We start from the raw sequence: 26,759 nt of genomic DNA, 5'->3' as shown, positions 1-26,759 counted from the left end.
ACCCCTGGGTCTCTATAAGCCTGTGCATCTTTCACTTCGATTTGAAATGTAACAGATTTAATGCGATTATAGATGTAGGCAAGGGTCCGTTGGCTAAGTGACCACACCAATGAAAGTTTAATGCAGGGATCCACATTTATATACGCTGGCTAGGAGAATGACGCAGATAATCTTTTATTATAACACCTTTGCGGTTCTTATTCTGGTGGTGAAAAGATCGAGGTACTGTATATCACAGATATTACATTCGGTTCCCTCCCGTACGTCTTTGTGTTCGAATGATTTTATATATTCTTATATAGAGATGGAACAAATTGCGAGTAAGTTATTCGAGGAAGTATAATACTCCATTCGTATAATTACAAAACCTTGAGGAGTATTTTAAGCTCTCCGCAGGAGCAACAATGCAGGGATCAAATTACTTTAATGCACGTGTGCTTCAAAATTCGGACAGTTGAGCTGATAAGTGACTATTTTAATATGGTTGACAATTGACATGCTTCAACTGTTAATTTTATCCCATAATATAAAATACTACTCCCTCCGTCCCTATTTATCTGTCCACTTTGGAAGTAAAAATTTGTCCCTATTTATCTGTCCATTTATATAACCAAAGCAAAATTTTTCATTTAATAACCTGAAAAGTCTTTGACTTTGTTCTTCTAGCTATAAATATCATGACTATTATTCACTGATTCATCAAATTTGTATTGGATAATGGAATAATCCCACTAGTATTTTCCTACAATTAAGGCATTAAATAAGGGTATTGATGGAAGTTTCTTATCAAATTTAAATTTTCTTAATATGCGTGAAAATGTTAAAAGTGGACAGATAAATAGGGACGGAGGGAGTAGTTTGTTTCTGTTTATACATAAATCATAATACTCTTCTCAGAGAAGAAAAAATAGCCACTTTGAAAAATTACATCATTTTCTTTGAAAAATACTTGTTCAAAATAAAAAACTCCATGTTCATAATAATATTTAATTAAGCCTTCATGTACCATCAGCAGGCAGCAGCAGAAAGGTATATATATCTGTCATTTTATTAGTTCTGATAAATGGCAACCAACTATAAATTGCATTTACGGGTGTTTGTTTCCCGCTTAAAAGCCGGGCTGCTGTTTATAAGTTAGAAGCACTTATTTGTACCATTTGTGTAAAAAGTCAAGAAGCACTTATAAAAAGTTAGGAATGCTAGCTTTTGTTTCAGGGCTTCTGCTTATTTTCCAAACACTTTAATCACTTATAAGTCTTAAATTGCTTCTAACTTCTACTCTATTTTTTTATTTTAAGCAAGAAACACTTATATATTTTAACCTCACCCAAACGGCTCCCTAGTTAACCCCACTTTCAAATTTGAACTATATATAGCAGTTTGTAGTTCATACTTCATACATTCCATCATCTAAACTTCTGCTTGCAGATAATTGTTAATATATAGTATATACAGGATGAAGATTATGAGCTATCTTAATACAGTTTTAGCATTAATCGTAGTCCATTCTCTCTTAATTCTGAATTCATCATCAGTCGAAACCGAAACTCGAAAAGAAGCTTCGCCTTTTCCGGCCATTTTTGTGTTCGGGGATTCAACAGTTGATCCGGGGAATAATAACTACATTGGAACTCCGTTTAAGAGCGACTTTCCACCCTATGGGATTGACTTCGAGAACCACATTCCTACCGGAAGGTTCACTAACGGCCGCCTTGTCACTGATTTTATTGGTAAAATATCGCAATATTATCAGTTAATTATATTACTCTTTGCATGATCATTGAATAATATCAACATCATTAAACAATGCCATATATAGGTTTGAAGTAGTATATCCTTTGCATAATGCATCCTGCAAGTTTCAACAATTATACATGGCTTATATTGAAAAATGCGATAATATTGTATTCGCATTTGGCTCACATTAATCTTTTAGTAGGGAACAATTAACAATATTTTGAGTACATTACTTATACATGACTAATAATCTGATTAACTAATTCTGAGGTTAGCTTCTTATATGGGCATCAAGGAAAATGTGCCACCCTATTTGGACCCGACGCTTAGCATGGAGGAGCTGATGACCGGCGTTAGTTTCGCCTCTGCCGGATCAGGATTCGACACGCTCACTGCCACTCTAACTGTAATCTTTCTTACTCCCAACACAAATAGATTTATATATGTTGCATAGATCACATGCAGCTCGTTAGAGCTAATGTATTTCTTAATATGCAGCAAGTAATACCAGTAATAAAGCAGATAGATATGTTTAAGGAGTACGCGAGGAGGATTGAGGTGGGCGTGGGGAAGGAAAGAGCAGGAGAATTGATCAAGAATGCCTTGTTCGTTATAAGCGCTGGCACGAATGATTATGTTCTCAATTATTATGGTCCTCCCATTCGGAGCAAGACCTACACCATCTCAGCTTACCATCACTTTTTACTGCAAATTATCCATCAATTTTTACAGGTTCGTCGTCTCCTTCTATATATAAGTATGCCTACAGGCTACACAAACGAAATAGTAAGTCAAAATATTATCGCATCTCAGCTTGCTGATCTAAATTCGGCCCAGAAGTTAAAATCAGCCATATAGTCAGAATTATCAAAGAGACGTTTGGTTTAAATTATAAGAAGTGTATTGCTTACATATGAAAAATCAGTTATGAATTTTTAAGTGAAAATTTGACTTATAATTTTTTTACACCATCAACATTGTGAATGAACTGTTTATGACTTGTAACTCTAGGAACTAAGCTCAAACACTCCATAGTAATGAAAAAGTTGTGCACCGTCTTTTTGTGGCTATTAAAAGCGAAAGCTTGACAAACTATCATGTATACTGTATTACTCCCTCCGTTCCTAAATAATATTCGCTTTGACTTTGTGCACGTAATTTGAGGTGTACAAAAAATATATTTCTACATATTATTTTTCAAAATTTTTTTTTCTGAATAAAAGTTTGACATCTATATTTTTATTCAAAAAAAGAAAATTTAAAAAATAACATGTAGAAATACGTTTTTATTGCACCTCAAAATACGTGCAAAAAGTCAAAGCGACTATTATTTAGGAACGGAGGGAGTATTGAATATCTATCTATCTATCATATTTTTAATACAAATGCATTGACATTCAGCATGCTTCTTTTGCTGTCTGAACAATTTTATTAATGTTTCGTTACAGCCAAGCAAGCTTATATAGCAAGCTTATATATGTGTACTACGGTGTGTCCTAGAATATGTGCATTATACTGATGGAGAACAGGTTTGTTCTGTTACGAGTGAGTTATTGTCAACTTTAGTAGACGTGTCCTGAATTGCAAACTGAGTCGTATTTATGGGGTAGGACATGAATTCTATTTATGATAGCTGAGACCTCACATGAACATGTTAATCTACAGCTTCATACACATGCCAGTATGCCACACTTGCAAATCTAACGTAGCTCCATTTATCACCATACATACAGACAGATCATATGATATCCACTATTTATCCGCCAGTCCGGAAACACAATCTATATAGACTATAGTACTATACAGCTAGTAGCTACAGTCTAAATCAGTTAAATGTCATCATGCTTACAGAAACAACTTCTGTAATATTGGAACCAGATGCCAGCTAGAATTCATGTACTACTATTTATTTATTTTTAAATCTCGTTTGTCATTTAAGGAATATTATGAAAATTGAGAACTTGGAAATTGTAGGATTTGGTGAACTTGGGTGCCAGAAAGATTGTCATGGCAGGAGTACCTCCCATCGAGTGTCTGCCTGTTGTTATAACTCTCAATTCACTCCACTCTGATGCATTTCACCGACGGAGTTGCATTGATAGTTTATCCTCCGTCGCACCGGATCACAATCAATTTCTGGAACAAGTATTAAAGAACATGCAAGGCAGTGACCTTCAACTCTTATATGTTGACATACACAAGCCCTTGCGCAATATCTTGCAAAATACCAAAAAATTCGGTAAGAATTTCACCACATTTTAAAACCTATCTCTAATTTATGTCTCGACGTACCATGTCCTATTATAATTTCATTCGACAATTCATTATATTCGCTATAAATGTGTAGGGTTTGACGATGCAAACAGTGGTTGTTGTGGGACTGGATTACTGGAAACATCTTTCATGTGCAATCCGAGATCATCAGTGTGCCCAGATGCTTCTAGCTATGTGTTTTTCGATTCAGTACATCCGACTGAAAAGGCCTATTATATCATCTTTCAACATATAATCCCCGTCATTGATTTTCTTATGAGATCATAATATGTAGCAAGGCCAATTAAGGCACATAAAGGCACGCACTATATGTAGCTGATTTGATGCGCACGAGTATCATCATTTTGTAGGTAATTAATGACATATTCTGATACGTGCTTTCCTCAAAATTACAGCACGAGAATGCATAATCTTACTATCTTAGTTGTTGCCCAAGAAGATGGGGTGACTTAAACATCGAGAATAATTTAAAAATACCTAAAAACTGGCCGCGTTACTGTCTTTTGTGCAAAAATAAGTAGAAAGACTAAAATGTAGCCAACCTTGAAGTAAAAAGGCCGAAAGGAAAGTCTGCTCTAAATGATGAACAGTTTTTACAGATACCCTACCAAACTATCCAACGTTCAGTACGTAACAAACATCCCAAACTGGGTCATATGCATTCTGGCCTGGCCTATCTCAAGTTGAACAACACGAGAATGACCATTTCTCGGAAAATAGCAGCATTTGCTTTAAGGTTCGTTTAGGCCAACTCCAACCATACATCTAAATTTGGATTACCAAAATCATCCAAATTTAGGGTGGGATCCAAATCATATTCTAACCACGTGGTCCAAATATAGATCTAAATTCATTCATCTTTATAATATTCATATACTTTGATTTTAAATATTTTAAAAAATGATTAACTAATTTCATCATTAATTAAAATAATACAATTAACAAAATTTATGTATTTTGAAATTTTAATTTATAATTAATCATTGTTTTAATTATATTCTAATCTTAATTAATCTATCTTTAATAACATTAACAAAATCATCAAACAATAAAAGTAATAATATTTTAATGTTAAAAAGATTTGAATGAATGATCCAAATTTAGACCATTACTATTTCCTGATCCAAATTTGATGAAGTAGAAGTGGCTGACCAATAATAAGGTGCTGTGGCAATAATTTATCTGTTAGAGAATGAAAAACATTTGCAGCCACGATGCCTCGAGTAGTCTGGGACAATTGTAGTACAGGGTTAATATTCTATTTCATCACTCTACTGAATCAAAATTTTCAGTTGGCCTACCGAGTCAAAAAAGTCTTCAGTCAACTAATTGTACCCTTTAAAACTTTCAAATAGGCCATTCCGTTAGTTTCTGTTGAGTTTTTAACGGAGACATCAGCTGTGAACTTCCGACACCACAAGCTAACGTTACTTCCCAGCAATTGTAATCTTCTTTCCTTTCAATGTCCCGCAGTTGTTCTTTGTTTGCTGTTCACACAGCATTGTGAATAGCGTTGTTTGCTATTCACACATGTCTAGAAAACTACTTTTTTTGCGCATATTGTAGCATCAATACCACATGGTGACCGTAAACCATCCTTCGTTGTCGACATCCATGCATGGCGGCTTCCTTTGCTGCCCTCCGGCCATACTCCTCAAACTTTGGCTCACAACGCACCCAGTACAAATACAATACACGCCCAACCATCCCCCTCTCTCTTATGAATATGGCTAAATATGACCGACCTTAAATATGACTGTCTAAATATGACCGACCTTAAATATGGCTACCTACGGTCAAATTTAAAGTCGGTCACAATTAACCGGTCATATTAAGCTTTGACTTGTGCATTTCTAGATTTGACCTTAAATGTGACCGAAGACAGTCATATTTAAAGTCGGTCATATTTAGCCGATCATTTTTATCCGTTTTTCTTGTAGTGAATCTTTGCCCTCCAATCCCCTTTATACTTCTCCAATTACCACCTGGAACCATCGCTAACGACGCTCCATGGTGGCCTGCAACCTCTCCTCTGGCTTAATTTGTACCCCCCTATCACCCTCTTCACGACCCAAAACCAATTAACCCCTCAATTGCACAAAATACTACCAGAAATCAGAAGCCTCCAATTCAAACACTAACCCTAATTTAAGAACCCTAATTTTTATAGCTATTTCGTGGGAAAGTTAATAATTCTGTTAAAATTAACATTATCCGTTAAAGTCAAAGTTGTATTTAACGGCGCTGAAATATTTTTTAAATTTAATCTCGTGATTGAAAGTTTTTTGATCCTTTGTTATTTAAATGAAATTTTTTTTGACTCGGTAGGTCAACTGAAAGTTTTGATCCAGTACAGTGATGAAATAGAGCATTAACCCAATTGTACGTTCGAAAAATGTCAGTTTCACCAGATCAATTACGTATCATTTACTGCAGTGTCCGAGCTTTCTGTTTTACTATTCACTTTGTACCATAAACATTTTCATTATTTCGCACATGTATTTTAATAGATTTTTTTATTATTTAACCAACATCTTAAATTTTTTATAAAATATAATATTTTAATTTATTTTTAAAAATTTATATTTTCAAATTCTGATTTTTTAAAAAATTTATAAAATTACATTTATAAAAAATTTAAAACACATATCAACCCTCTACGTCGATATATATAATTCACGACGGAGAGAGTATAAGATTTAAGTGCAGGCAATGGGCCTGTTCGGACTGCCTGAACCTGGTATGTACGAGTAACCCAACCGATATCAGACAAGCCATCAACTGTTTGCCCGGCGTGGGCCTCAATGATATATACTCCCTCCGTTTCTCTAAATTCTTTACGGTTTTTACTTTTGTACGTTCCACTCATTTTTTTTACATTACAAATTTTTTTTAAAATAGTTAATAGATCCCACCATTTTCTCATTTTTTCTCATTTTCACACTACTTTTACAACACCATCTCCTTTTTATATATTGAAAATCAATCAGTCCCACCACTTCACCCACTTTTCTTTCTCTTTTCCACCAATTTATATATATTTCTTAACCTCCTTGCCAAACTCAATGTAAAGAAGTGAGAGGGACGGAAGGAGTACTTATATTTATTATAAAATACGAAATTAGAATTTATTATTTTATATTTCAGAATTTCAGCACAGTTATATCTTATAAAATTAATATATTTTTATTAATTATAATTTAAAATAATAAAAACATATCATTTTAAAATATTATTAATTAATATAGCCATACCAAGCGAGACTTATCCAATTCATCCAATCATTTATATAGTTAATAATTTTAGATATAATCTTAGCAAGTAACTTCATTTGTTGTATTTTAAAAAATCCAAATTCAATTTCTTTGTTTGTCAAATTATTTTATTTTCTATTTCTAAATATTTTCTGATCAATCAGGCTAGGATTTCTAGCCGACAAAATTACTACTATTAGAAAATGTTTAACTAACTCAAACTCACGGTTCTTTCATGCACAGATCAAGTACCGAAGTAGTAAAACATTAGGAGGCCGCACAAAAGATTTCTCATACCGTTTTTAACTATAGAACTCCTTGGATATATAAATTTATTACAAAAGGGAATAAACAATTTAACATATAAATAAGAAAATATAATGCATGGATGGATCATCTCTTTATTCTGAGTGCAGTAGGGGTATGGGAAATCTTCATGTTTACTCTCTCCAATTTCTAATCCTCTTTCAACTCATTTTGATGTCATCAGCTCAAACACAAACACCGGCCTTGAACACAAGTAATCTGGCCTTTTTTGTGTTCGGAGACTCCACTGTTGATCCAGGAAACAATAACTACATTCGCACTTTGTTGAAGGGCAACTTTCCTCCTTATGGCAATGATTTTGTGAATCAGACTCCCACCGGAAGATTTACTAATGGCCGCCTTGTCACTGATTATGCCGGTAATTAATCTAACTACTTCTTTAATCTAAACCAAGTCTGCAGGGTTTAGCATGCACTAGATCCTAGTCTCGGCTGACCTTCAAATTTTTTTGATAATTTCTTCTAATCCCTATTATTTTGGAATCATGGTTCTGTCTTGCATGCATGTGTAGACGTAATTGTGATTAATATTTGATCTGCTGAATTTGGAATTAGCATCTTATGCCGGCATAAAAGACTTTGTTCCACCATATTTGGACCCAAAGCTTAGCATGGAGGAGCTGCTGACAGGAGTTAGTTTCGCTTCTGCTGGCTCTGGCTTCGACCCTCTTACACCCACATTATCTGTTCGTCTCTTTCTCAAACCTTGATTCCTATTTTTCTAATAATTATGTCAATCTCCTTGTTACACAGCTTGCATGGTGCATCGAGCATTCGAGCTATATAAAACAAGGATTCAATCCTGCTTAAGGACACTCAATCCTTTCATTAATTTTTGATCATCTCTGGCTAAAATTTGGTCATTTTTACCCTGTCCAGCTGGACGCTGGTCTGCCAATATTTAAGTATAACGTTTGTTCACGTGTTGGTTTATCTAATTTATGTTTCAGGGTGTTATTTCAATACCAAAACAGATGGAGTACTTTAGGGAGTACAGAGAAAGGGTTGAAGCCTCTATAGGGTCAGAAAGGAGCCAATATCTGATAAAGAATGCTGTTTACATCATTAGCGCTGGCACAAACGACTTCGCCCTCAATTACTATGGAACTTCACCGGTTCGCAGATTTACCTACTCAATTCCCAGATACTACCAATTTTTAGTCGAACAAATCCAAAAGTTTTTACAGGTCAGTACGTGTTCCAAGTCAACCGCTACAACATAATATACGCGTCATGCATTAAGATTTTACCTCACATTCAGAGGGCTTGGAAATTGTAGGATCTGCAGGACATGGGAGCTCGCAAGATTGTGATGGTGGGGATACCTCCAATTGGGTGCCTGCCTATGGTTATAACCCTGAATTCTAATATTGTCGACAGGCTTCTTAGGCGTCAATGTATTCAAAGATTATCTGATGTTGCACAAGGTTTTAATCAAATTGTTGAACAGAAAGTCAAAGAAGTGGAAAGGATCGACTCTAAAATTTATTATGTTGGCATGTATGAAATGTTCCAAAATATTTTCCAAGATCCCCAGAAGTTTGGTATGTCATGACTCCTCTATCTCAATGCAAGCAATGGCGCGATAGATTATAGATAAATACAAATTTTTAATACCAGATCCATCTTAAACGTGGAACTACTGAATTTTTTTTGGTAAATCTTGACGCAGGTTTTGATAAGGTTGATACTGGTTGCTGCGGTACTGGATTGCTGGAACTGTCGTATTTGTGCAATCCAAGATCAAGGCTTTGTGCTAACATTTCTGATTACGTGTTCTTTGATGCTGTACATCCAACTGAAAGAACATATTTTCTCTTGTTCCAGGCTCTCTCTTCTACAATCGATATCATTCTCCACGTGAAGTAATTATTTCGGAGTAAAGTTGCCTATTTATTGTATCTGATGTGGATGATTCTAGGCAAGCATGAATGTATATGTGTTAGTAACAACGCATATCTTTGGTGTAAATAAGAAATTATCAATCCATCAAATCGTCCAATTAAACTTATATGAAAATTTAATACATACTTATATGGAAATTGAGATAAAAATATATGTCTGCAGAATACAGAGTTCATAGAGTTCCTATTTGTGATCAACAAAAATAGGGATGTTTTCATCGTTAACGGGAAATAATGAAATCAATGGTCCGTCGAAAGGCCTTGACGGCTAAATAATAAACCCTTTCAGTTGGGTGAATAGAATCCCAAAATACATAGTTAGATGCATTTGGGCATATTGCGCTTGCTCTGTTGCAGATGAATGCTGCTTCTAGCATACCTGTTCCGCAGCAACCATGATCAATAACTTTAAAACCTGTAAATTAAGATTTATAAATGAGCAGATTTGGAAAATAAGAGTCTTCCTCATAATTAAGTTAAATAGTACCATCATAAAGAAAGATTAATGTATAAACTCACCGAACTTTGATGAGCTGGTAACAATGTCTTGCATGAGTGTATAGGAATCCAGATATGCTATCCGTGAGCCAGATTTAGCATGGTTCAGTTGCAAGGAATACAATTCCTTTTGAAGCTTGATGTTGTAATCCTTAGCTACCGCTGATAAGGACTCTATACAAGTACGATTAGTCAAGGGCTTACTGGAGTAGAGGGTGATCACAATTGGCAAACAACCTATCGGTGTCATTCCTGGAACTCCAATCCTCCTTGCTCCCCCTTCCAACAAATCCTGCTTGTACATGATTACTACAATTTAAGAAGCCTTCTAAATATGTAAAAGAGAATCAATGACACCGAAAGGGTTTATATTTATTAGATAAGGTTAACATTTATTTTTATGAAATTAATTTTATTCCAGTTTTATATATGTGAAGCTCCTTATAAGGCCTAGATAATAAATGTCAAACGGACACAAAGATGCCCTGACTGTCTTGGCTACGTTGATAATGATTAATGACAAACGAATGCAGGGGGACTAGCTTAAAGTTAGTTTTTCAAGGTAAAATCAAATTACCTCCATGAATTGATGCACTTGTTTCAGTAAAAAATCCATGTAGGCATGGAGATCGTAGCTTCTTCTGCGGATTGGTATGGTGTAATAGTTGACAATGAAGTCATTCGTACCAGCACAAACAATGAAGAGTGCATTTGCTATGACGTGTTTGGTTCTTTCCTTACCAATTCCTGCTTCAAGTCTTTTTTTGTACTCTTTGAAGTACTCCAGTTGCTGTGACAAAGAAATCACATTCTGTGGTACCAAACAATACTCTCAGAATCAGCAGATCTTTAATGTTAATTCCCATACAGCTTAAATAAATGAGAATGCATATATGTTGAACCAAGAGAATCATTAAGAAAAAAGTGATTCATGAATTTTCTTTCAGATCCCCAACAAGTAACTTATCTGATAACCAGGCAAATGTGAACTTGTTATCTTGCTCAATTTACTTAGTGTGAACAAAGGCAAGGTCATCAAATGAGAGACATACACTTATGGTTGGTGTAAGAGGATCAAAGCCAGATCCAGCAGACGCGAAACTGACTCCAGTCATTAGCTCTTCCATTTTAAGTGATGAATCCAGATATGGAGGCACATAATCTTTTACACCTACATACCTAGCTGCAAGTGAACGAACACCATAAAATTTACAAAATATGTCGGTCCACACATGCTTATTATGTACAAGTTCAATAACATCGAGATGTTTGATTTTGGTAAACCGCTAACTAGAAATCTGAGACGAACACATGCTAACAACTAATAGTCATTTAACATGATTTCGAAATTAATGAAAAGTAGTTGTTAGAACGTGCAAATGCTGGAAAAGCCGTTATATATAAAACTGACCGATAAAATCAGTAGCCAGAAGTCCATTAGTAAACCGTCCAGTGGCCGTGTGGTTTGCAAAATCTTTCCCATAGGGTGCAAAGTTGCTCCTGAAAGAAGTACTTATGAAGTTGTTGTTTCCAGGATCAGACGTGGAATCACCGAACACAAAAATCGCGGAAACCGGATTGTTCCCCGCATTATTATCTGCTCTGGAATTAGACACTAATACAACCACATGGAGCAAAACAAGCAGAGAAATCTTATTTAGAAACCCCATAGTATATGATTTGAGCTTCTTAAATCTCTAAGTTCAAGTGATCAGAAGATGACTAGGGGAAGTTATACAACATTTTTATACATAATCAAGTATGAGTCCAAGTTAATGTATTTTCTTGACTATGTTGAAACTATAGTCTTAGGTTGATGGGGTTGGAAAACAAACTAGTTCTGAATTCTCAACTACCTATCTAGAAAGTGTGCGATTTGATCTTTACGGTTTGTAGATGCCTCCTATTTATGTTTACATCTTTAATCGGTTTTTCCACTCTATCACATGTACACAATACACAAGTCACTACCAGCAGGCACCAGCTCTTTCTTTCTTTATTCATGCATACACACGTATACACATAATCAATTGATTAACAAAGCTCAAAAAACAAAAAAAACATAATCCAATATTAATTAATTTTAGTATTTATTTAACAGATTCCGTTGTAGTCTAGTTGGTCAGGATACTCGGCTCTCACCCGAGAGACCCGGGTTCAAGTCCCGGCAACGGAATTTATATTTTTCTCTTTCTACTTTTTCGTGAAAAATGGCGGATTGGCGGGAACATAAACCCCTTTAACTACAGGAAAAATAAGGACCCGGGCTTGATTAAAGCACCATATCATACACAAATATATTCTTGGATGAAATTGACAGTTTTTATTTTTCTAGGGTTTGCATAAAGAGAGACTTATAGTAGATATGGAGGGGAAGAGAAGGAAAGAAACAAAGGGCATTGAAGAGAACACACTGGCCATTCTTGACACTTCTGGGTTCGGTAGAAAAGAAATCTCTGTTGCCCAACATGTTCAGAACCTTAATGATGATCGTATGTTTGTTTTTATGAGTTTTTTTTTGTTTTATGATTTTGTTGCTATTGATTGCTTATGTTTGTGTATCTATTTTAGGGCTTGCTTTTCTTGAAGCTGTCAGGACTGCCTCGCTTGTTCCCGAGAATGGCACTGCTCCGACGAGGTATATATGCATCTCTCTATGTTTCTTGTTCGTATATGTGTGTGTAGTTAGTTTGATTTCTGTTATGTAGTTGTGGAGGTAGGAGGTTTAACTAAACGGTGACAAGATGCAAGTTTTGAGAGTCCGATTAACAGATTGTTATTAGGGTTTGGTAATTTGTCATTTTAATTGAATTAGCTTGAATTTTCAAAACCCCTATTTGGGATGCAGTAGGGGATCAGTAGGAGCCCATTTTTCGGAGAAATATTTAACCATCCCATTTCATTCTGGTTGCCAATTATGTAATTAGAAACTCTTAAGGAATAAGCGCAAGGGCTTAATCCGGAAATCGAGCTAATGCATTGATGATTCAAGAGGCATTTATACAGTTTTTTACAAAAGGACCTGAAAATCAAACATTTCTTAATTTCTTTTGTGTTGATACTTGTTTGTATGCTGAAACGTCTGGTCATAAAAATGTCAATTCATTTTTGTAGCCAATTGGAGGGTTATATGGTAATTAATAGTTCTCTTTGTAGTCCTAATGCATTTTTGCTTTTGTTCTGGTATAGTTTTGAGAAGAAACCCTCCTTTTTTATATTGGTACTCTTTGCTGATATGATAACAATTTGCATAGAACATCCATATTGACTCTGTATAATGTGTACTTGGTGGAACAGCAAAATGTACCAAGCTATTTTCCAAATATTAAGAGAAGAGAGTTCTCTAGATTCAATTATGTCAAGCTATCAACTTTTGAAAGAGTTAGACACGGTTTGTAACTTTATCTTTCTGCTTTTGATCAAATCTTCAGTATCTAGGTTCACAAATATTTACAGTATACTTTTGATGTCCTCAATTGCAGCGCTTCCCCAGGGTTTATATTTCAGAAAAGACAGAAAATGAATCAGCATCTGCTAGTACTTCTCCGTTTGAAATAGTTGTAGTTGAAGATGTATGACACTCTTACTTCTTAATTCTGCCTATATATTATTGCCGTTTGTGGCTTTCATGCTTACTTTTATTGTCTATGATCATTCTTGCTATAAGTCAGGCCTGGTCTCCCTTCATTTTTGGGGTGGATTGCCCCTTTACTGAAAAAGATGCATCTCGAGAAAAGCCTCCTGGATCACTTGATCCATCTGTAGGTTATATTTAGCAATGCTCCATTTTTTAATTTTTCTTATATTCACCATATAATCTTTATTTATTAATTATCTTTACCAATATCAGGGTTTTCATCTTTTAATAAAAGATCTCTCTGAAATGGATAATGAAGGAAGTACTGAGGAATCACAAACAAAGGTTACACTCTTATACTTCACCTATTAGAGCTCACAGTTAAAGATATTGCAGATGTTATAATTAAACTTTATGTTCAACAAATCTTTAGGCATGCGTCTATACAAGTGCTTGTAGATATCTTTAGTTCCTGAACACATTATAGTCAGTTCTGTGTTACATCAAAAATTCCTAGCAAGGTCTTATTGAATATGTGATAGATCTGCCTACTCGTTGGAATATTTCCAACTTTGCAAGCTCAGTTTTGTTTTTTGATATTTTCCTCATGTTTTATATTTGATCCATATAGTACTATATCACTGAAAAGTTCTACTCACAATTGTTTGCCACATTTGTATACATAACTTACATGTCTTACAGTTTATGACTTTATGTACATTTTGTTCATGTACATCTTCATAAGTTATCCTTCTCATGTTGATGTTAAGTTATAGTTTTTTGTTCTTACTTTGTCCTGATCTGATTGCAGTTATTGAGGACCATGTTAACATTTCAGTATCTTGTATATGTTCTTGAAGGAGACTTTTTACCCCGCAACCGTGCATATAAGGGTGAACTATTTCGGTTCCTGTTATATGTTTTAATGTATCTTTGTAATCTCTACTCTTTTAACTTGATCAGTATTCTGCTTCTGATGCAGAAAAAATGAACTGGTCCCTTCTAAGGGAGTCCTTCCTCAGCATGATTTTGGTACTGTGCACTTATCTAATTATATGGTTCTAGATGAAAATATGTCGCACTTATCTAATTATATGGTTTTAGATGAAAATATGTCATCTCCTGATACGCAAAGTGATTGGTGTGATTTATTTTATTGTGATAGCCTAGATGTACATCCATGACCCAACGCCTGAGTTCTTTATTTTCTTCATTTCTTCGTAAAAGTGAACACTGTAAATAATAAATGCCAGGGATCAAGAAGGCTCCCCTGTAAAGCATTGATAAAAGATTGCATCTCTGTGATGCGCATGTGCCATGTTCGTTGTGGAACTGCTGATGATTTGTTATTGTCCGAGAATTCCTCCAAGGACAAATTAGAAAGTTGTAGATCTGCCGCCACCATTGCTCTTCCTGAAATAGAAAAATGCTTGTGCACTGCTATGCAGAAGCTATTATTGATGGTACATCTATAAACTTGTCTTTTTCTCGATGTTTAATTATTAAGTATGCCATTTTTCATTTTTTTTTAGATCATGGAGCTTGATACTTTAAAAGAGACAGCAGATATGCAAGGCCTTACAACACGAGCAGATGGTCCCAGGTACGTTTTAACTTTTAATATTCCACACTCTATTGACTTATCTAACCCACACTCAATCAATACAGTTTGAGTCATATGAAAGCTATATAATTTGGTGCAGAACTCCTGTGCCGGAGATAATTTTAGATGAACTTTCTTATAATAGAGATATGCTGTCCCCTTTCCTTCAGGTATCTATTTTTCTTCTTCTTACTTAATATATTACTCTGTCAGTCTTGGGTTTCTAGGCTCTAATTAAATCCGTAGGCTTTAGTAATGTCATATTTTTTACTCCCTCCGTCCCAGTCAATCGTATACAGTTTCCTTTTTTGGATGTCCCATCATTTCTATACATTCCCAAAATAGCAACTTTTTATAATATAAAACACTATTACACCCACTACCTTCTTTCACTATCTTCATTCTATAATAATAAAAACACTATTACACCCACTACTCTCCTCCGCTATCTCAAATCTATTATTAAAAATAAGTGGGACCCACCACTTCACCCACTTTCCATCTAACTTTACTCATTTCTTACACTTTTTCTTGGTCTCCGTGTCCAATCCCAATGTATATTATTCATTGGGACGGAGGGAGTAATGTTTAAGGTTAAAAACTAAAAATTCATTAAACTGCTAGGAGGCATATATGAAGCATAAAAAATAATGAAAAACTATCATATTAAAGTTGTGACTCATCAAAAGTATTACAGCCTGAATTCAAAATAGTAACATTTATGTAAATTGATTAGAGCTTTATGCAATTCTACTTCTACTAATTTAGGAAAAAAGACTTATCTTAGTTATCCTATTATATATCATTATGAATGAACTGGAAATGCAACTATTATATCTTAAAGTTGGGACTTAAAACTTCCAGAGACTCTATTTGTAGCTGACCTAGTCCTATAACATTGTAGTAATTAAAATTTAATTTTTTTGAACCTTTACTTGGATGATTATTATTAAAGATATTGTAGGGTATTCTGTTTAAGATCTGATGAGATGTTCTTTTTATTTCCATCAATATTTGCTCAGAACTTTCGTACGCAGTCTGTTATAGGTTTCACAAACCTTTTTGGTCCTTGCACTTGTAAAGAATAGCCTGCTTTAAGGATCATGAAAACACAATTGTGAAAGATACTTAAGCTTTGCCTACACAATACATGACTTAAGTCACTGATAGCTGACATCTATTTAGGCATTTCATAAATGACGTTTTAGAGCTTTGCCATTTATGACTTAGTAGCTGATATTTTACATATTTGTAGGCATTTCATGAACCTCGATGGAAGCTGGAAATAGTTATGCAGTATATTCGAAAGTATGTTGCCAAGGTAATTATTCTCTTAAACTAAAGAAGGAATCTAATTATAAAACAAAAAAAAACCATTTTACATGGTAACATGACCTTTCTGTAGGATATAAATGTAATATATCCTCAATCCAGCAAGTAGAAAATGCTGGACTATTTATATCTTTGACGGTGTATGGTATTATAAAAAAGGATTATAAATAAGAAATTTAATGTGCATGCTCCAATATCAACGACAGCCTTCTGTGCGTACTCGAAGATCAAATGGTTCAGCAAATGATGCAACCTTTCCTGATATCTTAAAAAGCTTTGGAAATGGTTCTAGCACGAAGAGTATTCTAAAAAAGATTAGTGCTGAAGTAGCACAGTTGCTTTTAGCACATGCTTTTCAGGTATATTTTAAAATGACAACTTGCCATACATACAACTTTACTCTTATTTGTTTCTGTTTATATTTTGTTCTGAATATACTGTTTTTGCTATTTAAACTACCTGAGGTACAGCTAAAATAGTGATCCTCAATCATGTTATTTCCGAGAATGCTTTCCTTCTTCCTGTATTACGTATTCAGATTCTTCTCTTGTTCATGTTTTATAATAAATGTGAATAATTTGCTAAATATTCTAAGATTTGCTTATACAGTTGAACCTTGATAAACATATACCCTCTGGACCAGAATATACTATTCATCAACTGAGATGTTCATCTCAAAGTGCACTGTCTCTGCTATGTTGAGAATGCGAAAAAATTTAATCCATCGAGGCTGTACTGTATCTGAAACAAATACAGATAGTTCTAAACTTTAAGGATAGTTGAAGTGTTTAACTGTAAATTTTTGTCAGTCATCCTACCAAACATGCTGAATGACATACATGTGTATAACTTTCGATTTGTCTATTTCAGGCATACTTGTCACTATCTTTAAGAGATCCAAGTGATGGATTACATGATTTTGAGGAGAATCTTGGAGACTGTTCTCTTGCGGAAGTCTGCAAGTCTATGATCGCTGCTTTTTCCAGTCTGAAAAAGACAAATGAGTAGGTTCATTAAAGTTTAGTTAATTGTATTTTTCCATTTACTTTGATGATGTCCGTTCAATTGGCTTGTATGTTATGGTGCAGGCACATAACGATTCTTCCTTTTGGAAAGGAAGCATTATTTACAGCAGCAACTATCCTTTCAACACAATAGAAGCTCCCGAGCAGCTAGTAGTCTTTTTACTTCAGAGACAGGTGAATGTTGGATCTTAAGTTATAATTTGCTATCTTTTGTTCTCTTTTGTCGTCAATGCAGAAATCCTTGGGGGTTAAGAGTCATGGGATTCAGCTGTTTTGGTGTAGTAGACTTTGTTTTAGAGTTTTGCTATTGTGAGTATTAGTTTCAGTTGTGCAACTATGAACAAAGTGTTGGAAAATTGAGGAAGTTTTAATTTGCCAAGAACCGTTCCCATGACTGTTGAGAACTTTTCTTCAGATATTCTGTTATGTATAATATCTCCGCTTTCTGTTTCTTTATAGTTCTTTGCTGATAAAATCATTTCCATAAATAAAAAAGTAAAAGCCAGCTAAAAATTAGAGAAGGAGGTGATGCTAGAAAATCCATGACTGTCTAGTGTCTTCTTTTCGGGAGAAGTTTGACTTCTACTTTTGTTGACATGTTTGTATAAGGAATCTGAAGCACTTTTAAAAAGTTTCACGATTTCTACATTTTTTCCAAATAGTTTAATCATTTATAAGTTTTGATTTACCTCTCATTTTTTATCTATTTCTTGCTTTTCTTTACTTTTTTTTTTCAATCTTATCCAAACGGCTTAATCTACCGCCTAATCTAATGCCAAACCTCGGGGTTGAGTTGAACAAGGCAATTCGATGCCTTAACTTTTAAACTTCGAACTGCTTTTACAAATATTCTGGGACATAAGAAATTTTGATAAAAAAAATCTTTTTAATTTAAGAAATTGCGGTCTAATTTGATCATTGAATGCTGAGTTAAAGAAATACTCACTCTTTCCGAATTTATTTTATTTTATTTACTTAGATTAATTAATTTATAACTGAAAGTTATATGTATTATATAAAGGACAATTTCCTAATATGTTTAATTTATTTTAAACTATAAACTCTAGTATCTGCTTCCAAAAATAAATAAACTTTAGTATCTTAATATCTTAATATTAAAGAATGATAAATTTTACTCGGCAAAAAAAAATGATAAATTTTAATTATCTTAACCATGATCCATTTGATCTTCAAAAGTTAACGGTCAATTTTGAACTTAGGACAGTTGTCGATTGTCATCTCGCCGATTCAATTTTCAATCTATTAAGTATTACTCCCTCCGTCCCAGTCATTTCTATACGGTTTGTACGTCCCATCATTTCTATACATTCCAAAAATAGTAACTTTTAATCAGTGTTCTAAAAATCGCCGAGTCGGCCGAGTACTCATTCCGAGTACTCGTTTTTAACCCCTCGTCCGATCCGAGTTCCGAGTAATCGGGTTCAAAATCGATTTATCAAAAAATCGGTCAGAACTCGGTTTGACTCCGAGTACTCGAGGTCAAATCCGAGTTTGACTTATCAATTTTGTATTGTTTTATTTGAAAATTATTTCAAAAGAGACTAAACGTAAATTTTTATATGTTTTGGTCTTGTTTTTGCAAAGTATTGACATTAATTAGAAAGTAAATGTTTATTATTATTAAAACTTGTGAATGATTATTATGTCAAAAACAATCAAACAAGTAACTTTTATTTGAACTTCATTATTTCAAGTGTGTTATTAAAATATTATTATTATTAAACAGTTTTATTATTAATCAGTATATAATTATATATGAGAGAAAAAATTAATTAAAAAAATATCCGATTAGTAATCCGATAACTCATTCCGAGTACTCTCCCGAGTTCCGAGTACTCATTTTTCCGGAACCAAACCGAGTTGGACCGATTTCCGATTTTTACAACCTTGCTTTTAATAATATAAAACACTATTACACCTACTACTTTCTTCCACTATATTCATTTTATAATAATTTGTATATAAATGACCGGGACGGAGGGAGTAAGAAACAGGCCAGATCAAACAGAGAAAGACTCAAGTCGTACTCCGATCAAAAATCAGGTAAAGCATCTACGCAATTGAAAACGTGCGCACTCTTAAATCATTATGTGTATTTCGGTTTTTCAAACCAAATCATTATGTGTATTGTTTCAAATACATCACTTGCAATTGGTAGTGCAGTGAAGGTGTTCGAAATATTCCTGTGAGAAATTTATCTTGTTTAGTACGCACCCTTAATAAGATCAAGAAATAAGCTACATATTTTAGTTCTTGATTCTTGCAGGGAATTATAGATGTTGGAAACTCATATGCCCGTGTCGCGTTTTCGATTAAGAGTTGTGATTTTAATTCAATAACGTCGTGCAGTTATAACATTATGCATCGGGTTGTGAACAAAGTCTCGAGGACTGCATTGTCTTGGGTGGGGAATTTTTCAGGCAGTGCTTCGTGTTCTTCAATTTTTATGAAGAATTGTTGCGCTTGTTCTTTGTTGCCTGTTGATCTTCAGAATGTCAGAAAGCGTGGTATTCCAGGTGATTTTGTGAAGTGGGGTTTAGCTGGTTCGTGTAGGAATTCAAGTTTTGCCACTGGGTTTACACCACTGAAAGCAAAATCGTTGGGCTCAATTATTGACATTGGAAGGGTAGAGCATCAATCGCCTGAGGATCTTGCCGATATTTGGGATGATGTAATTTTCTCTATCACTCTTTCCTTGATACTTGTTATATTTTTGTTCTCTATGTTAGCATAAAAGTTCAAATTATTGTTCCCTTCAACTATTATTTATTAGAATATATGTCGTTTAATAGCCTATTGGACCGACAACATGTATACATATATCTTGTGGATTCATGTAGAAAGTCGATATCTAGCTTATAAATCAACAATTTCTATAATTGAGTTTGGATCTAGTATGTATTGACATCAAGCTTTGTTTAACGTTCAGCTATCCTATTCCCTTTGTAGATCTGGTGTACATTATAAAACTCTGAGCAATGTACTAGCGGCCACAATTCCGATCCCTAACGTCCTTGATATTTTTCTTAAGATATGCATAGTGTCTTGCCCTTACTCCAGATGTCACATACTCACACTTTTGTCTTCATTAATGTACTTACTAGACAATAGAGGCAGGACCAAATTTTCTGCAGTTATCTATTACAGTGTGTTCAGGTAATTTATTATTGTCACTCCGTATATATATTTCCATTAAAGATAAAAAAAACTATTCAATAGTTAAGAGCTTGGAGGATCTCAAGTAGTGAATTGAAAGTATGGCTAGACATTTTCAATGTGTATTATTGAAGTGGAGATATAGCACGATTTCACGTGTAAAGTGTAAACTGTAAAGTAAAAAAATTCCTAACACGCCATTGCTTACTAGGTGAAGTATTTACTTCAACAATCCCATTGTTGTTTTCAAATTGAGCGGAATAGTCGAGCTTTTTCTCTATACATTTACTCGCACGTATTCCATATGTTAAATGCTTTTTGTGCCCTATATAATTGTTTTTGATATAGTATCACTTGGGAAGAGGTCACATCGGTGCTTCTATGAAAGCGAGCCTATATCATCTGTTAGAGCAAAGAGCGGCTGACTGGTGAGTAAAATACTCTTTGCATCTTTTACATGTATATATATTATACATCTATAGTGTACAATATATGTATTCCTGCAGCCGATATTTTGTCATGCCGTTGTGGAAAGGAAGTGGCTATACAACAATGTTTGCACAAGGTTTGTTCCTTTATTAACTGTTAGTCCTACATTTATCTTGTATAGAAGTTCCAAAACTGAACCTTACAGTAAGAGAATTGTGGCTTTCTAGTACGTAGCCGGATTAGTATAAAGCTTCTGTGTTCATTCTTGTAGTGCAGATGCCGTACATGATTTTCACTGGTCTTGAAGATTACAAGGCTAGGGGAACTCAAGCTGCTCCTTACTTCACAGCTTCCTATTACACTGAATTTGCAGCGACCAAGGACTTGGTTCTTATACGTGGGGATGTTGTATTCGCTAGTAAGCTTACTGACACAGAGGCAAAGTGGCTTTTGGAGACGACTCAATCTTTTTACCTTAATGACAAGAGGTACAAGTTGATCGAGAGGTTTAACAAAGAAACGCGTGAATTTGAGTTTAAAGAAGTTTTACAAGCATTAGATATACCATCCATATAGTTCTCTTTTAAGAAATCTTGCTCAAGCAATTTAGAAAGAAAAGGATTTGATGCGTAAAAAGATAGCTGCTATGTCTGATCCACAGGGGAGATCTATATAATAGTTGGTCAAGATCTCGAGTTAGATTATGTCAGTTGAATGCACAAAATGTACTAAGAATATTGTGCTGGCAAATTTGCGAGTTAGAGCTTTATATTTCGTCATGTAGAGGCAGTACTGCAAAATAATTATTGTTGCTTCCACCAGAACCTGCGGGTTGCAATATCTGGTAGAAGGTTGTAGCCATATCAATTCTGATAATATAAAAGGATACACTGTTTGTAATGAAATCCTCTTTCATTTTTGTTTGCGGCATATTGAAAATTATAAATCCGATGTGTAATGTGTTGGGGTGATGCCCATCAGCAGGAAACAGCGGTTTTCTACCAGTTCTGAGGCTTCTGGCATTATCACCATCATAGGTAAAATAATGATATACTTGATAGATAAAATTATAACTGTGAATTAATCTGTACAACAGAGTAGCAATATTTACAAGCGTACAATATATATTAATATTCACATAGATATAATCTACAGACATGTTGATGCCAATCTATACCCAGAAATGGCCATCATAAACCTTTTTACACCAGGGCAGATTGGTGAACACCGCTTGCAATCCACAATCCAGAGGGCATTCAAGTATTAAACCCATGGATTTTGTAAGCTTAATGTTTTCTCGAGGGCTATCATAAAAAGCAATGTCATATTAACAATCTTGGTCCGTAAGTTTCTATATGCCTCATGGAGGTGTTCATATAACTGATGTGAAACAAATACCAAATAACAGAGGCTGGAAGTGCCCACTGAAAGCAGATAAAGGCCCCAGAAACTGTGCCAAGTCAAGCTCTCAGTTTTTTCATGAGATTGTGTGGTCAAACAATCGGAGGTGGGAGCGAACCACTCGATTTCTAGCTGTTTAAGCCTACCATTCTCCAACAATGTCAGGATGGCCTGGGAGGCGTCAGCTGCAATCGGAGAGCCTTTCTGGAAAACCTGCATTAAGAGCATCATGATTTCATCAGAAAGACGTCGAAAGACTTTAACCATTTAGTCTACTGGATACTCTCTTCTCTTGGTAACAAGAAACAAGATACCAGATGACAGATGTAAAGGTCGCTCTGTAACAAAAGATTGTTAAAAGTTCGACTACTTACAAAGCCAAGTCCTCCAAATCGGTCCCCTCCATATCGGCCAGAGCTTCCAGCAACTGTGTATCCTTGGCAATGGTGGTTGAGAAAAGCCTTTTCATAAGGGACTTCAAGAAAAGCTGCAGTGATTCTCCCACTCTCAAATTCTTCAGGGTAGTTGTATTCGCTGGATATATTCCTAATATTCACTGGATTGAAACCAAGCACATTTTCCAGGTATCTTTTAACAAAAGAAGAGCCATCACAGCCGACTATAGCATTGTTCTTCTTTAGCCAACCAATATCTGTGACGTTCGCCTCAAGCCTTGGGGCAGTAAGCATTGATGATAAAGTTGCAGTGTAACTCGAGGACAACGCTAAAACAACAAAAAGCCACACCGAGACTGCAACACGGGCATGATTATTGTAGATCTGTTCCCCTACAAGTTTTTCTATCTTGTTAAACTACTGATTGCAGAACTCAAGCCACACATATTTATATGGTGCTTAGTCTAACAAGATGACATATGGTTAATCTGAGTGATTTTGAACATACTTTTCTGGTTCAGCAAAGGCTGTTTTAAGACAATTGTAAATGCCAGAAATGTGAGGAAACTTACTTTGAGCAAAGAAAAGCGAGGATGAGGTGAACCACAGGGCCGTGCTGAGCTGATAATGCCACGGGCCATCAAATTCTGGATTTGATCGACGCTCTAACAACCAGACTATCAGAACAGTGTAAACTAATATAGCCGCTGTCATTCCCCACATGCCCTTGCTGAAAGGCTTCAAAAACATCCACGCCTTGTCCGCTTGAGGCTTCACTGGTACTATCATAGTCAACCCTGACTCTGCAAACGGTTGTGTGAATTCTACATATTTTGATCGATTTGCTAGTATCGTCACATCACCTATGACAGCGTCAAATGTCTTCAATCATATATGCAATACACAGACAGGGAATTAGTGACCGGGACGCAGGGAGTATTTAACACACACATATTAGTGATGCAGTAGTTACCTTGTCAGCAACATGATCAACCAGATTATCATATGTGCCATTGTAAGGTACAAATTCATAAGGTGGTGAATAACTTTCTTCCAAAATCTTTAGCACCTCGAAGAAAACATCAATGCAGAAACCAGAATAGTTTATCTCCTTTGAACTTTCACTCCACTGGACTTTCACAAACTTCTTAAATGAAGTTTCTCCTGGAACAGCAAATTTCATTGGCTTTGCCTCGGTAGGCATGCACCATCCTTTGGGAGTTCTCTTCAGATTCCCAGGCCAATATATTAAATTAGCCAAAACTTCCATGCTGCTACCAATAGATTTATCAGTACTTTCTTTGTGAACAAGGCTGCTTGAGAAACCAAACTTTTTTGACCAAAACCCTAGCTCTTTGTACCTTCTACCAACAACATTTACAATTCTAAACACGGAATCTTGTGACAACTCTCCACTGTTAAAATGGAAATCACCACTTAAACCACTGAATTTACTTTTTAAAATGGTTTCAAGCAGTGCCTTTGATGTGTTATTGCTGCTTCTTAATCTGTTTATTGCCCTTGTAAGGAAAACAATGCTATCATGTGCCCGCAGGGCATATATTCCCACATCAGAGTAGTCTTCCTCGGGGTACTCTGATCTGAATAATTTTCTAAATTGGTGCCTAAATTGCACAAAAGGACTATTGTCTTCAGAAATGTACGTCTTAATACCCAGAGCACCTTCCATGGAAGAGATGACAGATGTATCAAAAGAATCAAGGAGACTTGTGATGCCTTCAGTCATTATCCATACTGAATCTTTCCCTACCAGTCCCACTTCTTTTGCTTCTTTAAACAAACCAATCGCCATTGATACTGATGCCTGGAGAACAATAAATACCCTGGACTGTTTGCTTAGTAACTTTGCTACCTCTTCTTGGATAAATTTGCTTTCATCAGACAGCAAAGAGGACGGAGGAAGGACCAAATGGTATTCAATATCTACACCAAATCTTTGAAGTGCCTCTGTTAGTGCAGCATATATTCCTGAATCGCCACCATACACATCAGCTTCGTAGATTGGAATGACCCTGTGCCAGTTGAAGGAGTGAACAATCGCTGCAATGCATCTGATCTGCTCATTGATATTTGTGTTCATCTGTAACAAGAAAGGCCAGAGCAGCGATGCAAAGGGTTTCTTAATGGCTGCTGATGAAAATGAAACTACCGGCACTTCAGCTTTATTTGCAACATCAGCAACTAAAGCTGCCTGCTCCCATGTTTCCATGCCAATAATTGCTTGAACATTCTCTTTTAAAAGTTCTTCCGCTGTATCAAGAATTCAAATTACCATCAACGTTGGCAGAATGAATAATAAACTATGATTGCGAAGTAAGTAAAACATCAGAATGCATTCCAACTTATTTCATTATGCATAATACAGTATAAAAATCTGAACTTCATGAATAAAAAACATGCATGTAAGAATTCATCACTTTTCTCGTTTCTACTGTCACAACCAGTTTTTACTATTATTAGGATATGGAACTATGGAAGGGCCTAGCCTAGCAGATTCCCCTCTCATGCTAGAAATTAGAGGTTGATTGTCGCCTCAGTGGAGGCATGCGTGCTTGAGTATTTAACTTTGTTACTGACCGTATCCTAAAAAAATTTCTTAATTAGGGACCTTTTGGATTTCCATGTAATTACACTTCTCCTGACAAGGAATTTACAATGATGAAACATGTAATATTTTCTCATTTATATGTCAACTGTAAATTCATTATCACATTATAATTCTAAAGAGTCTGAGATGTGAAAAAACAAACCAGTATAAGCTGCTTGGAGGGGATTACCACTAGAGTCCCGAAAATGGAGGTACAATGTTTGATGCATTGAGCTGTTATTGAAGTTATGAGCGGCTACTTTCATGGCTACCACAATTTCTTTGCCAACACGAGTCTTAACATTAATAATCGACCCAATACTTATTTCACTATGAGCTGATATGATGATGCTGGTATCAGAAAGAAGTAAAAGGAAAATAGTGACAACTGATGGGAAGAAAATAGAGCCTAACTTAAGAGGTCCAGAGAAAGTACCAATCAAGAAACTCATGTCTGGCTCCATTGGAGTTGCTATATTTTTTGAAAAGAACTTTGAATTTATATCCATGTGTTTATAAGAATCTACTTGGAGATTTGATAGATTTAGACACGAAATTGCATCATCTTTTCTAGTTTGACAGGAAGATAACAGGGTCACAACTCTGTACCAGAAAAACTAAGATGTCCATATCAGTATGAACACTTTTGTCTGTTCAACTTGCTTGCATGCTCATATGCAATTTCCTATATCATCTAAGAAATCAACACATATATAATTATTCCGACTACACGTGTGCAGAAGCAATGCATTCAGTTAAATTCTGAGCCAATTTACAACACATACTATATTCATTCCGAGCACACATGTGCTGAGTTTTCTCTGTTTCTTTGGTTAGATGAAGATTCCCAGTTTCACCAAGTCAAAAAAATAAAAAAAGTAAACTTGTTTAGATACACTGAAAGGTATGTCACTCTTGTAAGTTTGTCTATAGCATGGGATCCTGAAAGTGACTTGAAAGGAAATCTATGTCATTTCAGCACTTACTTTCTTGGGAAATTGCAACCTCAAATTCCTAACTGCAGTATCGACAATACCTGCTATTATTAACTAGTATCCAAAAAATCTACGAAGAAGACTAGTCAAAGAATGACATGAAGTTACATATGAAGTTAGTACTATAATTGGAGAACTACCATTGTCAACAGATGGAGACATTGGAAAATCGTGGTCCATACAAATTATAAAATGACTTGGATTACAAGTTAGTCTTCTAAAAG

General features: G+C 35.1%; 6 protein-coding genes and 1 non-coding gene across 10 annotated transcripts; 5 read left to right on the top strand and 2 right to left on the bottom strand.

The window, feature by feature from the left end:
* The first annotated feature begins 1,396 nt into the window (after nucleotides 1-1,396).
* On the top strand, nucleotides 1,397-4,434 carry LOC108208189 (GDSL esterase/lipase At5g45960). The gene is made up of 5 exons (XM_017378690.2): nucleotides 1,397-1,730; nucleotides 2,013-2,143; nucleotides 2,236-2,469; nucleotides 3,712-3,976; nucleotides 4,085-4,434. The coding sequence occupies exons 1-5, from the start codon at nucleotides 1,457-1,459 to the stop codon at nucleotides 4,276-4,278; spliced, it is 1,098 nt and encodes a 365-aa protein (XP_017234179.1). The 5' UTR covers nucleotides 1,397-1,456; the 3' UTR covers nucleotides 4,279-4,434.
* Nucleotides 4,435-7,657: 3,223 nt separating this feature from the next.
* LOC108208213 (GDSL esterase/lipase At5g45960) lies at nucleotides 7,658-9,469 on the top strand. The gene is made up of 5 exons (XM_017378717.2): nucleotides 7,658-7,950; nucleotides 8,147-8,277; nucleotides 8,542-8,778; nucleotides 8,871-9,135; nucleotides 9,264-9,469. Exons 1-5 carry the CDS (start codon nucleotides 7,689-7,691, stop codon nucleotides 9,458-9,460), a joined length of 1,092 nt encoding a protein of 363 aa, XP_017234206.1. The 5' UTR covers nucleotides 7,658-7,688; the 3' UTR covers nucleotides 9,461-9,469.
* A 119-nt stretch (nucleotides 9,470-9,588) lies between these two features.
* Nucleotides 9,589-11,737, bottom strand: LOC108208214 (GDSL esterase/lipase At5g45960). Its single transcript, XM_017378718.2, has 5 exons — nucleotides 11,405-11,737; nucleotides 11,046-11,176; nucleotides 10,571-10,804; nucleotides 10,015-10,285; nucleotides 9,589-9,910 (listed from the first exon to the last, which is right to left on the bottom strand). The coding sequence occupies exons 1-5, from the start codon at nucleotides 11,661-11,663 to the stop codon at nucleotides 9,717-9,719; spliced, it is 1,089 nt and encodes a 362-aa protein (XP_017234207.1). The 5' UTR covers nucleotides 11,664-11,737; the 3' UTR covers nucleotides 9,589-9,716.
* Nucleotides 11,738-12,096: 359 nt separating this feature from the next.
* Nucleotides 12,097-12,169, top strand: TRNAE-CUC (transfer RNA glutamic acid (anticodon CUC)). Its single transcript has one exon. It is a non-coding gene; the product is annotated as a tRNA-Glu (tRNA).
* Nucleotides 12,139-17,988, top strand: LOC108206448 (negative regulator of systemic acquired resistance SNI1). 2 transcript variants are annotated; one of them, XM_017376752.2, is made up of 15 exons: nucleotides 12,139-12,485; nucleotides 12,565-12,631; nucleotides 13,291-13,384; nucleotides 13,476-13,565; nucleotides 13,665-13,754; nucleotides 13,844-13,915; nucleotides 14,382-14,463; nucleotides 14,553-14,602; nucleotides 14,824-15,033; nucleotides 15,103-15,173; nucleotides 15,274-15,343; nucleotides 16,429-16,494; nucleotides 16,712-16,864; nucleotides 17,376-17,509; nucleotides 17,594-17,988. In XM_017376752.2, exons 1-15 carry the CDS (start codon nucleotides 12,359-12,361, stop codon nucleotides 17,661-17,663), a joined length of 1,446 nt encoding a protein of 481 aa, XP_017232241.1. In that variant the 5' UTR covers nucleotides 12,139-12,358; the 3' UTR covers nucleotides 17,664-17,988. The 2 variants fall into 2 exon arrangements, with proteins under 2 accessions (XP_017232241.1, XP_063944316.1); XM_064088246.1 differs by having other exon boundaries at nucleotides 12,248-12,485; nucleotides 14,553-14,594; nucleotides 14,822-15,033; nucleotides 17,594-17,808.
* Nucleotides 17,989-19,508: 1,520 nt separating this feature from the next.
* LOC108206383 (uncharacterized) lies at nucleotides 19,509-22,056 on the top strand. Of its 3 annotated transcripts, none has more exons than XM_017376662.1 (5): nucleotides 19,509-19,594; nucleotides 19,818-20,222; nucleotides 21,056-21,135; nucleotides 21,214-21,272; nucleotides 21,408-22,056. In XM_017376662.1, exons 1-5 carry the CDS (start codon nucleotides 19,517-19,519, stop codon nucleotides 21,710-21,712), a joined length of 927 nt encoding a protein of 308 aa, XP_017232151.1. In that variant the 5' UTR covers nucleotides 19,509-19,516; the 3' UTR covers nucleotides 21,713-22,056. The 3 variants fall into 3 exon arrangements, with proteins under 3 accessions (XP_017232151.1, XP_063944315.1, XP_063944314.1); XM_064088245.1 differs by having other exon boundaries at nucleotides 21,413-21,551; XM_064088244.1 differs by having other exon boundaries at nucleotides 19,513-19,594; nucleotides 19,901-20,222.
* A 115-nt stretch (nucleotides 22,057-22,171) lies between these two features.
* Nucleotides 22,172-26,083, bottom strand: LOC108208461 (glutamate receptor 2.7-like). The gene is made up of 5 exons (XM_017378989.2): nucleotides 25,704-26,083; nucleotides 23,906-25,203; nucleotides 23,505-23,814; nucleotides 22,912-23,324; nucleotides 22,172-22,750 (listed from the first exon to the last, which is right to left on the bottom strand). Exons 1-5 carry the CDS (start codon nucleotides 26,047-26,049, stop codon nucleotides 22,400-22,402), a joined length of 2,718 nt encoding a protein of 905 aa, XP_017234478.2. The 5' UTR covers nucleotides 26,050-26,083; the 3' UTR covers nucleotides 22,172-22,399.
* Between the last annotated feature and the right edge of the window lie 676 nt (nucleotides 26,084-26,759).

This window comes from Daucus carota, chromosome 2 (assembly GCF_001625215.2).
Source record: "Daucus carota subsp. sativus chromosome 2, DH1 v3.0, whole genome shotgun sequence".
Lineage (NCBI taxonomy): Eukaryota > Viridiplantae > Streptophyta > Magnoliopsida > Apiales > Apiaceae > Daucus > Daucus carota.
This window is presented reverse-complemented; position numbering and strand designations above follow the sequence as displayed.